Raw genomic sequence first — 13,277 nt, 5'->3', positions numbered from 1 at the left:
ACTGAACGACTTCACTTTCACTTTTCACTTTCATGCATTGGAGAAGGAAATGGCAACCCACTCCAGTGTTCTTGCCTGGAGAATCCCAGGGATGGGGGAGCCTGATGGGCTGCCATCTATGGGGTCGCACAGAGTCGGACACGACTGAAGCGACTTAGCAGCAGTAGCAGCAGCAGCAGCAGTGAGGATCATTACTGCTTCGGATGACCATGGATTTACAGTGGCCTCCTGAGGTAAGGGGGCATATGCCCACTCTAGGGAGACCTCAGGAGAACCTTGTGGCCTCATATGATCTCCTGGAACTCTGCCAGCTTGTCTGCCTGCGAGAAGGTGTATTGCCATCTCCCCATAAGAGACGCAGGTTTTTTCCCTGGGTCAAGAAGATCCCCTGGAGGAGGGCATGGCAACCCACTCCAGTATTCTTGCCTGGAGAATCCCATGGACAGAGGAGCCTGGCAGGCTACCATCTGTGGTGTCACAGAGAGTCAGACATGACTGAAGCAACTTAGCACACAGCACACGTAATCCCACTCATGTTCTTTGCATTCTTGGAGAATTTTCTGGTCTTTTTTTTTTTTAGCATCAAAATTTTAATTTAAACTTGATTCACATATTTTATACATTATTCTTTTTTATTGATATATATATATTACTGAAGTATAGCTGATTTACAATGTTTCAGGTGTACAGCAAGAAGATTCAGTTATACATATATACATATATTATTTTTCATATTATTTCCCATTATAGGTTATTACAAGATATTGACGGTAGTTCCCTGTGCTATACAGTAAACTTTTGTTGCTTGTTGTGTATCTGTTTTTTTAAAATTAGAAATCTAGCACTGATTCTTACTAAGCAAACAAGTGGTATACATTATTTTTTTTGTATTGAGTACAGGCTATGCAAATTAAGCTGTTTCAATAAATATTAGAAATGTTCATTACTTTGCAAATATAAAGGAAAATCAGCTAATACAAACAATACAAGCCTGCATGAACCAGAGCTTCTCCCCATGAACATTTCTCAGCCCTCCCCTCACGTCCTTCTCAGAACTTTCTGGTCTTAGATCTTGTAGCCCAGATGGAGGGAGATGGTGGTCAGCAGTGTTTGTCGGTCAAGCAGAGGCGCCAGATGAAGCATCTTTTTTTCATTTTCCTCCTTTCCTGAAAACCTGAAGCATTTGAAGATTATGGGAATTGCCCTTGACTTGCCCTGATAGCTCAGCCTGTAAAGAATCTGCCTGCAATGCAGGAGACCCTGGATTGATTTCTGGGTTGAGAAGATCCACTGGGGAAGGGATAGGCTATCTACTCCAGTATTCTTGGGCTTCCCTGGTGGCTCAGTTGGTAAAGAATCCACCTGCCATGCTGATGACCTCAGTTCAATCCCTGGGTTGGGAAGATCCCCTGGAGAAGGGAAAGGCTACTCACTCCAGAATTCTGGCCTGGAGAATTCCATGGACTGTGTAGCCCAGGGGGTCGAAAAGAGTCAGACACAACTGAGCGACTTTCACTCCCTTTCTTGCTTCCACAGATTCACGTCGTCCACTACAATTCTAAATATGACAGCTATGAGGAAGCCCAGAATGAGCCGGATGGTTTGGCTGTGCTGGCGGCCCTGGTTGAGGTAGGCTGAACCTACACACTCGAAATTATAAACTGGTGGCAAAACAAGGTGTTAAGTGTAGACAAAGGCTTTTCCTACTTGTCTCTCCTTATGTAGTCCCGAGCTCACAGTTCTTGGAAACACTGACTTGATAAAAAATCTACTCTTTTAAAGAAAAATATTTGTCTACTTATCTGGTCTTAGTTGTGGCATGAAGGATCTTTGTCCCTTATTGCAGCATGCAGCATCTTTAATTGAGACATGTGGGATCTAGTTCCCTGATCAGGGATCAAACCTGGGCCCACTGTATTGGGAGTCTTAACCACCGGACCATCGGGGAAGTCCCTGAAAGACCTACTCTTTCCCCAGTCCTTGCTCACAGTTACTGAGGTGCCTCTGGGTCACCAACCTCAAGGACGTTGGATGATCTGGACAAGCTGAGTTAGAAGAGCTGATCCCAGAGGGGCTGACTTGATAGAAATTGGTCTGAGGACATGAGAAAGCCTGCACCCCAGTAGACAGAGGCCACATCTCTGCATTCCTCAGAAAGTCTGGAAGGTGGGACTTATGTCTAGGCAGCAAGAAATGGTCAGTGAATATGATCCCCTCCCAAAACAAGTATATTAGCTTCCCTGGTGGTTCAGCTGGTAAAGAAACCACCTGCCAATGCAAGAGACACAAGAGACATGGGTTCAACCCCTGGGTCAGGAAGATTGCCTGGAGAAGGAAATGACAACCATCTCTAGTATACTTGCCTGGAAAATTCCATGGACGGAGAAGCCTGGCAGGCTAAAGTCCATGGGGTCACAAAGAGCTGGACACGACTGAACACAGCACATCAAAAACAAGCATATCAGTGCTCTGGAAATGGACCAAAGACAGGAACAAGGTCAAGCACTTACGTATGATAAATGGTGAGAATTTTGAGTAAGAACAATGGAAGTTTGTGGGCTTCTTGCCTGGCATTCTTTCCATCTGCTAACGTGGTCAGTAAGTAATCCTAAAGGAAATCAAACCTGAATAGTCATTGGAAGGACTGATGCTGAAGCTGAAGCTCCAACACTTTGGCCGCTTGATAGGAAGAACTGATTCACTGTAAAAGACCTTGATGTTGGGAAAGATTGAAGACAGGAGGACAAGGGACAATAGAGGATAGGATGGTTGGATGGCATCACCGACTCAATGGACACGAGTATAAGCAGACTCCAGGAGATGGTGAAGGACAGGGGAGCCTGGCGTGCTGCAATCCATTGGGTTGCAAAGAGTCGGACACAACTTAGCAACTGAACAACAACAACTTGGTCAGCAAGGTAGTTTCATCAGGGCAGGTGAACAGGAAAACCAGCAGCTTCACTGCCTGGTACAGGGATTCATTAGATTTGAAGTAGAGACTGAAAACCCATGCCCGAGGGGCATTGCTGATAAAAGTAGCAAACAACAGAAAAGGCAGAAAACAAGGAAAACTCGCAGCTTTGGGAGTCTGTCACGTCCTAACTGAGGTGAGTGGCAAGGGGCAGGCCAATCAGAAATCTAACTGGGAGATCCTGAAAATGAGAGAGCCATAGAGAGTTTGTATCGGCTTCCCAAGAAGGCCTGATGGAATGTGAAAGCTGAGTCTGACTTGGTAACTGGCTGACCTTTGAATGGGCTCCTGGGGTTTGAGCACAACCTCTACTAAAATCACTGAGTGACTGTAAAATTGTGCTGACCATAGATGGTCTAGGCTAAAAAAATAAAAATAAGACTTAAGACCTGAGCAGATTCATCAGCTGCTACACAGTACTATGGACACATATTCTACAGATAAAGCCCAGGCAAGTCACTGAATAGTTGCATGAACAACAACAAAAACTCCGCAGGATAGTTTTTAAAAATCAGAATTTAGATTAGCTACCATATATTATCTAAAATGTCTAGTAATCAAGGAAAAAGTTCAGCATGCAAATAGGAAAATGTGATCTGTATTTGAGAAAATGCTCAGTTGTGTCCAACTCTTTGCGACCCCATGGACTGTAGCCCTCCAGGCTCCTCTGTCCCTGGAATTTTCTAGGCAAAAATACTAGAATGGGTTGCCATGCCCTCCTCCAGGGGATCTTCCTGCCTGGGGATCAAACCCGAGTTTCTTGTGTCTCCTGCATTGGCAGGTGGATTGTTTACCACTGCGCCACCTGGGATACTGTCTAGCACAAACTGATGTAAGTTGCACATTGAAGTCACTAGAGCAACCATTAATAACTTAAAATGGTTAAATGGTACACTGAAAGTATTTGTTTAACATGAAAGGTAGCTAGAAGAACAGAGAAAGAGATGACACATTTAGAAAACAGATAAATGACAGTCAGAAATCCAAGGAAGGGGGTTGGGAGGAAGGAGGGGGAGGGATGTATGGGAGAGAGTAACATGGAAACTTACATTACCATATGTAAAATAGATAGCCAATTGGAATTTGCTGTATGACTCCGGGAACTCAAACCGGGGCTCTGTAACAATCTAGAGAGGTGGGGTGGGGACGAAGGTGGGAAGGAGTGTAAAGAGGGAGGGGACATATATATACCTATGGATGACTCATGTTGATGTTTGGCAGAAACCAACACAATTCTGTAAAGCAATTGTCCTTCAATTAAAAAATAAATTTAAGATTAGAAAAAGAAGAAATCCAAGAAAGTCTGAATTTTCACCCAGTGGAAGAATGGATCAGCATCCCTGACTGAAAAAAACCATTGTTCATAGAACTTTTTCACCAAAAGCAACTTTCCTGTCTTCTAAAAAGTAAACACTCATTCAAAAAATAGAGGATGTCGGAGGTCAGCATTGGAGCAGTTTTGCCTTGGACATCTGGCTCTCGTCCATCCAGTCAAAAGTCCTGAGGATGAAGAAGGGAGCACTTGAGACCAAGCCCCTGATCATAATGCATCTGGGGGCCTCCCTGGTGGTCCAGCAGTTAAGACCCTACACTTCCCCTACAGGGGATATGGGCTTGATCCCTGGTCAGGGAACTAAGATTCTGCATGCTGTGTGGCAGTGGCTAAAAACAAAAACAAAAAACCCACAGTGAATCTGACTGTGGCTGACAATGCCCAAAACAAGGTCACTGGGGATATTTTAACAGTGACTTTGGCCATTTCATGAGGATATCACCAGATACTGCCAAGAAGGTCTTTTTCCGGGAAGCTGCCAAAGTGCTTCAGATCTTGTCTTTCTGGAAGAAACTGGTGAGCCAAGGCAGTTGGTGCAAAGAACCGCCAGACTGTCTCCCCGGATGCCTCCTTGCCCTCATAGCTCTGCACCACCAGCCAGGATACCAAACAGCTGAATTAAGGGAGATAGTACCAGATGGAGGACCCACCTCCCTTAGGTTAACTGCTCCGTGTTTCCCCTGCAGGTAAAGGATTATGCTGAAAATACTTACTACAGCAACTTCATTTCTCACCTGGAGGACATCAGGTATGCAGGTAAGAGAAACCAACAGAAGGCACACCAGGGCAGAGGAATGAGCCTGAGTGTGATGGGGACGGGGGGCAGGGAAGAGTCACGGGTGGGCAGGGTTGCAGATAAGCTTTCCAGGGGACACTTAGCTCCCTGTGCAAGGTCTCTGGCTCCAGCAGTGCCCGTGACTGGCTCACGCTGTACACACCTCTGGGAGACCCGTTCATAAACTACCTGTCGATTTCCACGACTAGGACGTCTGGATGGCCAGAGTTCCATGAATGAGGGATGTTTTCAATTAAGTCACCCTGACCTCTGGCCCCAGCTGGTCGTGATGATCCTAGTCCTCAGACAGAGATGAGCTCCTTGACCTCTGGCCCCAGCTGGTCGTGATGATCCTAGTCCTCAGACAGAGATGAGCTCCTTGGTTTCCAGTTGAGAAGAGTCTCAAGAGTGAAGCCTCTTGCCGTGGTGTCTGTGATGCAGACACAGGGCTGGCCTCCCTGCTCTCTGCCTCCGGAAGGCAGGGTTCTCGTCAGAGCATTTGCCCACTCCCATGATCAACTCTTGACTTTAAGCTGTTACCATGTCTGCTGCAGCCTTGGTTCTGGGCATCTCACTCTGCCCCATATACCGGTCTCCAGTTCCCTGACCTGAGTCCTCACCCTCTCCAGCGATCTCCTGACCTCCAAGTCATGGGCCTCCACGTTTTCACTACTAGTCACGCTTCTTGCCTCTCAGTTCTCTTTACCTGGCTTGGATGCCACAGACCATCATTCTGACACACCCATGCAAATGCCCTCCATCCCTCCACAAACTTACCTGATAAAGCCCTCCGCCAACTTCTACTTTCTCAGAGTCTGTAGCCAAACAGCCTATAGGGAATGTGCCTGAGAGAAACACAGATATTTCTAACTGGTATTACTTTCATTCCTAGCTAAAATATAAACAAGTACTAACACTGCTCAGAAATCCTAAAATACTCCTCTGGGCTTTTTCTTTTCCCCTCTCCACAATGACTGCATCACCTTTTCTCCTCTCTCCCGAAGCACCCCCTCCCTGGCCCCAGCTTCTCCCCTGACGGGATGCCTGACCTCCCACTTCATGGAGAAGGTAGCCAGTTACTCACTCATCTTCTTAACTTGGCAGTCCCGTGGTTAAGACTCCCAATTTCCACTGCAGGGAGCATGGGTTCAACCCCTGTTCAGGGAAGTAAGATCCTGCATGCCATGCAGTGCAACCAGAAAAAAAAAAAAAAAAAAACTTAGAAATTTTTTGCCTGCTCATTGGGCTATGCACTACTAGACTTCACAGCCTTGGTTAAACAAACCTGTTTATGTATATATCACAAAGATATCCTCTTTGCCATTAAAAAAATGCAGAAGTGCTCAGGGAAAAAAGCAGAGTTCCTGCCTCGTGCAGCATCTTTCGTTGCAGCATGTGGGATCTAGTTCCCTGACCAGGGATCGAACCCAGACCCCCTGCATTGACAGCATGGAGTCTTAGCCACTGGACCACCAGGGAACTCCCATGAGTGTCCCCTGTCTATAGACAGGTGCATATCCCGCCAGGGCCACCCAGCCAGAGGAGGTATTTGAGTGGGTTTCTCCCCAAAGTCTTTGCTCTTAACCCTTTCCAGGAAGCAGTACACTGGGTGATGTTTCCCAATGATCAGGTTCTAAGTTCTTCTGCTTAAATCAGGAGATTTAAAGATAGTGAGATATGAGCCAGAGCTGTCCTCTCAAGGGGCAGCAGTGGTCCCTGACTTTGCTTCTCATCCCCTCTATTAGGACAAAGCACAGTTCTGAGGGACCTTGACATTCAGGATATGCTACCTGGGGACCTCCGATACTACTACAGCTACTTGGGGTCACTCACCACTCCTTCCTGTACAGAAAACGTCCACTGGTTTGTGGTAGCAGATACTGTCAAGCTCTCTAAGACACAGGTAATGTACAAGATTGCTTTAATATCCAAGTCTCTCCTTTCCATGGCCTGATCAACAAGAGCGTTCCCCTAAATCTTATCTAATGCCAATACCTGGGCTCCTATAGTGTTTTCTATGTCCAGGGCTGTAGTGCCTCACCTCTATCACCATGGGTGATCCTACTAGTGCTGTGCTGTGGCAGAAACGGGCCAACAGGCTTCAGAGAATCCAAGAAATCTATAGGCAATGCAACAACAACAAAAAAACACTGGGACCTGATTCAAGTCATAGGAGAAAATTTGCATAGTGAAGGCAAATATTTATTGAGTGCCGCTCTCACCAGGTATTACATGTGCAAACTCCATGTCCTTATGGGGCTAATTCTTTTTTTTTTTTTATGGGGCTACATTCTAATCTCATAAATGACTTTATGCAAGAAGGACAGCTTCAGATTTAGCCCTTTACCATCTAAAAATATCTGTAGCCCTTTGAGGGGAAGAGCTGTATCAACCGTCTTTTGTCCTTGAGCCTAGCACGGGCACATAATAAGTATTTGTTGAGTTAAATAAAGGACAAATGTTACTGAGGTTGCAAAGTAAACCTTCTGGGTTCCTCAGAAGTGAATATTTCTCTTTTTAAATTTTCCATTTCCCTATTTCAGGAAAAAGTGCAAAGACCCCTTATTCTTATACCAACATGTAAAAACATTGCCAACCAGGTTGAAAGTGCCCTGAGATACCTAACAAAAGTCAATGTTAGTTATCTACGAAAAATGCACCTTAAATTCAGATCTAGAAGAATTTCTACAAATAGTTATCTGAGATGAACTCAATTTAAAAAAATCACAAAATACTAAGAAAAAGGCACTATGAGTGAGTATCAGCAGAATTAGACCTACAAAGATTTCAGATATTATAATTATCAGCCAATTAATATAAAGTATGTTTAATATTTGGAGAAGGCAATGGCACCCCACTCCAGTACTTTTGCCTAGAGAATCCCATGGGCGGAGGAGCCTGGTGGGCTGCAGACCATGGGCTCACTAGAGTTGGACACGACTGAGCGACTTCACTTTTACTTTTCACTTTCATGCATTGGAGAAGGAAATGGTAAAGAATGCATAATATCTATAATTAAACATATTTGATATGTTTAATATGTACAAGAGTTTGAAATACAAGGAAAGAACAAAGTATAAAAATGACCAAGTCAACTTGAAAAAAAGTAAATTGTTAATTTCTAGAAATGAAAAAACAGTAACTGAAATTAGTTATCCAACAAATGAGTTTAATAGCATGTAGGACAAGTTCAAGAAAGAATTAGTAAGCTGGAAGACAGAGCTGAGACAATTACGTGAAATGCAGCATAAAGAGAAAAAGAGGTAGAAATATGAAAAAATAGAGAGGTATAGAGAACATTCTAGAAAGACCTGAAAAATGTCAAGTTGAAATTATAGTGGGAGAAGAGAGATGGCATAGAGAAGAGGAATAATTTAAGAAATGTTGACTGACAATTTTCCAGAGGGTTGAAAGTCACCATGTTATATAATAAGGAAGCCCAATGAGTCAATGAAAACAAAAAGAAGCCCACACTAAACACATCACAGTGAAGCCACAAGCTATCAAAGCAGAGAAGATTTAAATATCAGCCAAAGAGAAAAGACATATTTCATGAAAGACCTACGATTAGACGAGCATTAATTCAATGCAGCAACAATGAAAGTCAGGAAGCAGTGCAACAACTTTTTCACAGCACTGAGAGAAATGAGTAGCTTACCTAGAGTTGTACGGCAGCAAAAATGTCTCTCAAGAATGTAGACAAGGGACTTCCCTGGCGGTCCAGTGGTTAAGACTCTGCCTGCCAGTGCAGGGGACACAGGTTCGATCCCTGGATTCGGAGGACCCCACATGCCTCAGAGCAATTCAACCTGTGTGCCACAACTACTGAGCCTGTGAACCTAGAGACTGTGCTCCGCAACAAGAGAAGCCACTGTACTGAGAAGCCCTCACACCACAACAAAGTGTAGCCCCCACTGGCCACAACTAGAGAAAGCCTAAGTGCAGCAGTTAAGACCCAGCACAGCAAAAATAAATGAATGAATAGAATTTACTCTAAAAGAAAATGTAGACAAAAACAGGAATTTTCAGAAAAACAGAAATTGAGCTTGCTACTTGGTATGTCTCTGTTTACTTCTTTCTCTCTTTTCTGCTATCGGCTAAATACCTGTAGAAAAAGATTGAAAGATATTGTCAGAAGAATGACTGGGTGGATGAATGCCAAGGCACATAGTGCCCAGAACCGCTTCAGGACTTGAGATCTTCTTTATCAGAGTTATATAAATCCAAGCGCTGGTTCAACTGTTAACTAACTTAAAAAAAAAGTTACCCAGTGCCTCTCCTCTCATTAATTCCTTTCATGTTGCTGGCAGATTGAGAAGCTAGAGAATTCCTTACTGAATCACCAGAACGAGACCATCCAAAATAATTACCGCAGCACTCAGCCCCTGAACCACAGAGTGGTGGAAGCCAACTTCGCGTCTCACCCTCATCAGGGTGAGTGAGATCAACTCTCGTTTGTTCTTTGCCATGTGCGATGATAGTTTCCTGTTTTCCTCCTTCTCTGGGTGAGCCCGTCTCTTCTGGCCACAGTGAGGGAAGGGGAGTCATCTAAGCCTCAGGGGGCACAGGTGGACCAATCAGAACGGGGCTTGGGTGAAGGGCATGACTCATTTTCCCAGTCCGGGCAGTGGTACTACTGAGTAGGACAGAGAGGGTGATGAGAACGAACCAGCTCCGGAATATCACCTAGTATTGGCCAGAGACAGTGGGAGAAACAAGATGTCAGGAACATAAGATGCTCCCATAGAGTGTCGGCTCAAGTGAACCTCATCATATCCAACTCAGATATTTCCCCCACACTTCTATCTTGGTCTGCATTACAAACCCATCCTCAACTCCTCCCATAAATTCCCTCAAGGTGGAGTTAACTAGACCACATAATGCTTATTACCTTTTCTTGGGGATCAAACTGGGGATGGATTAGCCACCAAATGGCCTTTGAGCCTTGCAGGTGGCTCAGTGGTAAAGAAACTGCCTGCCGGTAGAGGAGAAGCACAAGATGCAGATTAGATCCCTGAGTCAGGAAGATCCCCTGGAGGAGGAAACGGCAACCCACTCCAGTATCTTTGCCTGGGAAATCTCACAGACAGAGGAGCCTGGTGGGCTACAGTCCGTGGGGTCACAAAGAGTTGGACACTTCTGGATGCACACAGGTGAAGCTGCAGATGCCAGGATGCTGGAAGCAGGCACAAGTGGTCCAGTTTCCCCTGGACCTTCCAGTCCAGGAGGTGGGGCTTCAGCTGTGTCGGTTTGACTTACCTCATTTCTGTGGTCACAAGAATGTAAATATTCTGCAATTTCCCATCTTTATTTTGTCCAGTTCTCTGTAAAGTGGTGGTGAACTACACACATTCCCTGAATTCACTTTACAGTGAATTCCTTTACAGTATATTCCTATTAACCATTCCTGACGACTTTATTGGAGTAGAAAATGGCAATCCACTCCAGTATTCTTGCCTGGAAAATTCCATGGATGCCTTTATATTCTTTAATAAATAGACCTGGTCTCCAGTCAGTATTACCCTATCTCCGCATGTACCTTGCAAAAGTTAAAAATTTCCGTACATACTCCTCAGCACAATAAAGCTCCATTTATAGTTTTCTCCCCATCTCTCCTGGTTCATTTATTGTTTCCCATTGTATCAGTTTGCTCCTTTCATACAATACTAACAGGAAAAATGATACCAACTATAATTTTAATTTCCCCATATTATAATTTATACGATATTGTTGTTGTTCAGTCACTAAGTCATGTCCGACTCTTTGTGATCCCATGGATTGCAGCATGCCAGGCTTCCCTGTCCTTCACCATCTCCCACAGCCTGTTCAAACTTGTGCCCATTGAGTTAGTGATACCATCCAACCACCTCATCTGTCTCCACCTTCTCTTTCTGCCCTCAATCTTTCCCAGCATCAGGGTCTTTTCCAGTGAGTCAGCTCTTTTCATCAGGTGGCCGAAATATTGGATATTAACAGTCACAATTTCTTTTTCTAAAGGATGACACCCTCCTAAACAGGTCCAATCACTAGCAGACTAAACAAAGGGAGCTTAGACCCATTGATCTGTCTCCTTGTTCTAATTTTGCTATGCTCCCTGTTTAACATTTTATGCTATTCTTGCAACAAGCACAGATTGTATCATTCTCCTTAGGCCACTTCTCAAATGCTCTTTCCATTGAAGCAGGGCAGGAGTGTCATCCCAATGTACCCTCATGAGCGACCTCAGAGGTTCTAATAACCACCTCTTAGTCCAGAATGTCCCATCTTGCAGTATGTCATTTTGGCCCTCACTTCTGAGACTTGCTATTTAGGAGGAGTACACGAATTCCCAGGCTTCCCTGGTGGCTCAATAGTAAAGAATCCTCCTGCCAATGCAGGAGACTTGGGTTCCATCCCTGGTTTGGGAAGATCCCTGGAGAAGGAAATGGCACCCTGATCCAGTACTCTTGCCTGGAAAATCCCAGGCACAGAGGAGCCTGGCAGGTTACAGTCCATGGGGTCACAAAGAGTCGGACATGACTTAGCAACTAACGACAGCGATAACAATAGCAACAACATACCAACTCCCAGGAGGTAGGAAGAGGGCTTCCTCCCAACCCCAGCCAAGGGATCTGAACAATGCCCTTCCTTTACTGAGAAGAGAACAGAGAATTGGGCATCATCTCACTCCAACTTTACTCAGACCCAGACTTCTATGTTGGAGAAGGCAATGGCACCCCCACTCCAGTACTCTTGCCTGGAAAAATCCCATGGACGGAGGAGCCTGGTAGGCTGCAGTCCATGGGGTCGCTAAGTCTGGCACGACTGAGCGACTTCACTTTCACTTTTCACTTTCATGCATTGGAGAAGGAAATGGCAACCCACTCCAGTGTTCTTGCCTGGAGAATCCCAGGGTCAGAGGAGCCTGGTGGGCTGCCATCTATGGGGTCACGCAGAGTCGGACACGACTGAAGCGACTTAGCAGCAGACTTCTATGTAGCAACCCAACTGTACAATCCACATGATATTTCATAGTTCTATAGTATCCATACCAGATTGGTTAATATGATCAACTCATCAGAGATGAATGACCTGAGAAACAAAGATCAGTTATAAACACAGGAGAATAGCAAAATCAGCCCTCTTGCAACTTATTTGTTAGAAAACACCTATGTATTCTAAGGTAAAGGCTACTGAGCTTCACATGAAAACCAAGGGTCAAGGGTTGAGCCATCTTCGACATGTCACCCCTTGGATTCTGGCAGCTTACAAGCCTAAATTCAGACATAGCAAGGATGCCTGAAGCCAATGGGATGGGAACATGGCAGGCATATGAAAGAATCAAAAATATTTCTCCTAAATATACATGTAGGGAGTGGTATCTGGCTGTCCCGTGTCCCCTGTTTTCCTGAATCTCTTCAAAGTTCTGACTTTTTCCTGTTAACTCTTCTTTTTATAGAATACACTTTAGGCTCCAAGCTCCACTTTTATCTAAACAACATTGACCAAAACCTTGAGTACCTGAGAAGATTTATTGAACAGAAGATAACAAAGAGGAAAAAAGAAAAGTATTGGCCTTGAAGAGTGAGCCCTGCCTTCTGTTCAAGAAGCCCTGGGTGTCCAGATCATACCATTTCTACCGAGGCAGCTGCTTAATTTACGATTAAAACAGGAGAAACCATCATCCATAAACGGAAGTGAGATGGCTTAAATGCATGAGAAGGGTTTGAGCGAGATGATACCAATGGGAATTGACTGGAATAGAAATTTAACTACCCTCCTCTCAAATCACATACATTGATTTGTCTTAATTAGAAATCAACCTGAAATCCTGATAGCATTTAAATGAAATAAAATAACTTTGGAAATTTGTTATTTAAACTTCTCTTTTCTATTCCTTTGTGCCATTTCAAATATCGTTTTTTTGCTCTATCCGGAGGGACCCAGGTGATGGGGTAGAAATGAAGGTGGGAGGGATTTCCAGCTTTTTTCAAAAGTTCCCACTGACGTTATTGAAAGGTTAAAAATGAAAGTTTCCAATCAACAACTGATATTTTTATAACTTTTATGGAAACTGTAAGTACTATTGTTTGTTTGTATTATTATTGTTAATTTATGCTTCCAACTTTTCACTATTACAACAATGCAGAGTAGGAATTTGGCTGTGCTCAGTCACTTCAGTCGTGTCCGACTCCCTGCGACCCTATGGACCACTGCCC

General features: G+C 44.3%; 1 protein-coding gene across 1 annotated transcript in view; it reads left to right on the top strand.

The window, feature by feature from the left end:
* Positions 1-12,939, top strand: part of CA6 (carbonic anhydrase VI) — a 24,857-nt gene extending 11,918 nt beyond the window's left edge. The window contains exons 4-8 of the mRNA XM_010849932.1: positions 1,537-1,629; positions 4,991-5,060; positions 6,825-6,982; positions 9,390-9,513; positions 12,518-12,939. Of these exons, the coding sequence (XP_010848234.1) occupies positions 1,537-1,629; positions 4,991-5,060; positions 6,825-6,982; positions 9,390-9,513; positions 12,518-12,639 (567 nt within the window). The 3' untranslated portion in view covers positions 12,640-12,939. The remainder of the gene's footprint in view (positions 1-1,536; positions 1,630-4,990; positions 5,061-6,824; positions 6,983-9,389; positions 9,514-12,517) is intronic.
* The last annotated feature ends 338 nt before the right edge of the window (positions 12,940-13,277 follow it).

This window comes from Bison bison, unplaced genomic scaffold, assembly GCF_000754665.1.
Source record: "Bison bison bison isolate TAMUID 2011002044 unplaced genomic scaffold, Bison_UMD1.0 scf7180017864289, whole genome shotgun sequence".
Classification (NCBI taxonomy): Eukaryota; Metazoa; Chordata; class Mammalia; order Artiodactyla; family Bovidae; genus Bison; species Bison bison.
Note: the sequence above shows the minus strand (reverse complement) of the source record. Positions and strands in the feature narration are given on the sequence as shown.